At 48.5% G+C, this 1,025-nt stretch overlaps 1 protein-coding gene across 1 annotated transcript; it reads right to left on the bottom strand.

Moving 5' to 3' along the window:
- Nucleotides 1-340: 340 nt before the first annotated feature.
- On the bottom strand, nt 341-933 carry EAH_00062910 (hypothetical protein; the record flags this gene model as incomplete). The annotated part of the gene is made up of 2 exons (XM_013396863.1): nt 341-347; nt 440-933. 2 exons carry the CDS (start codon nt 931-933, stop codon nt 341-343), a joined length of 501 nt encoding a protein of 166 aa, XP_013252317.1.
- Between the last annotated feature and the right edge of the window lie 92 nt (nt 934-1,025).

Below are 1,025 nucleotides of genomic sequence, written 5' to 3'. Positions count from 1 at the left end.
GGAGACAGTAAAAGGAGACAGTAAAAGGAGACAGTAAAAGGAGACAGTAAAAGGAGACAGGAGAAAGAAGTAGAGACAAAATAAAGAAGATATAAAGCCCACGAAGAGACAGCATAAAAGAGACAGCAAAAGTACAATAAGACCCGAAGAAGGCATCACTAGAAAGGAGACAGCTAACAGCGAGGAGACAGCAGCAAAAGGAGACAGCAGCAAAAGATGAAGGAGACAGTTAAACAGCAGCACAGCACCCCACTCGCCTGAAAGCTTATCTTTAGATAACTCTTTAAAGTTCATAGAGCCTTTTGTAATTAAATGATATAGAGGGCTTTGAGGAGTTAGATTATAGTCTCCGCATGCAACAATATGCACAAGCGTCTCTGCTTGCTGCAGTGTCTCCTCATCTAACCCCTCTAACTCTCGGGTGTATCGGCAGCCATACTCTGACGCCCACAGCAGCATGCGTCTCTTTATAGATGCATCACAACGCTCAGCAAACAACTCATGCTTCCCTTCAGACAGCAGCAACCGCTCTTCTTCTGCTGCTGCTGCACCTGCTGCACCTGCTCCTGCTGCTGCACCTGCTCCTGCTGCTGCACCTGCTCCTGCTGCTGCACCTGTTGCGGCTTGACTTGCTGCTGCTCGACCTGCTTCACCTGTGGAAACTTTATCTGCTGCATCCGCCGCCGGTGCTGCCGCTGCTGCTGCTGCTGCTGCTGCCTGACTACCCCCTTTAGCAGCACCGCGACCAGCAGCACCACCGCCAGCAGCAGGAGGAGGAGGAGAAGAAGAATGAGTAGCAGCAGCAGGCTTAGGGGTATACTGTTGTGTATGGATTTGGGGTGTATGTGCAGCACGAGGGTTTGTCTCTTTCAGCAGAGACAGAGACCCAACAGAGTTCTTTAATTCTTCATAAGCTGCAAGTACACCCCGCATTCTCATATCATAGAGGCCTTTAAATAAAAAAATTATCTGCGATAATTTAATGTCACCGCGAGAAGGAGAAAATAGTAAATGAGTATTGCCAG

The sequence above is a fragment of the Eimeria acervulina genome, genomic scaffold (assembly GCF_000499425.1).
Source record: "Eimeria acervulina Houghton genomic scaffold, Eah_scaff1754, whole genome shotgun sequence".
NCBI classification, from domain to species: domain Eukaryota; phylum Apicomplexa; class Conoidasida; order Eucoccidiorida; family Eimeriidae; genus Eimeria; species Eimeria acervulina.
This window is presented reverse-complemented; position numbering and strand designations above follow the sequence as displayed.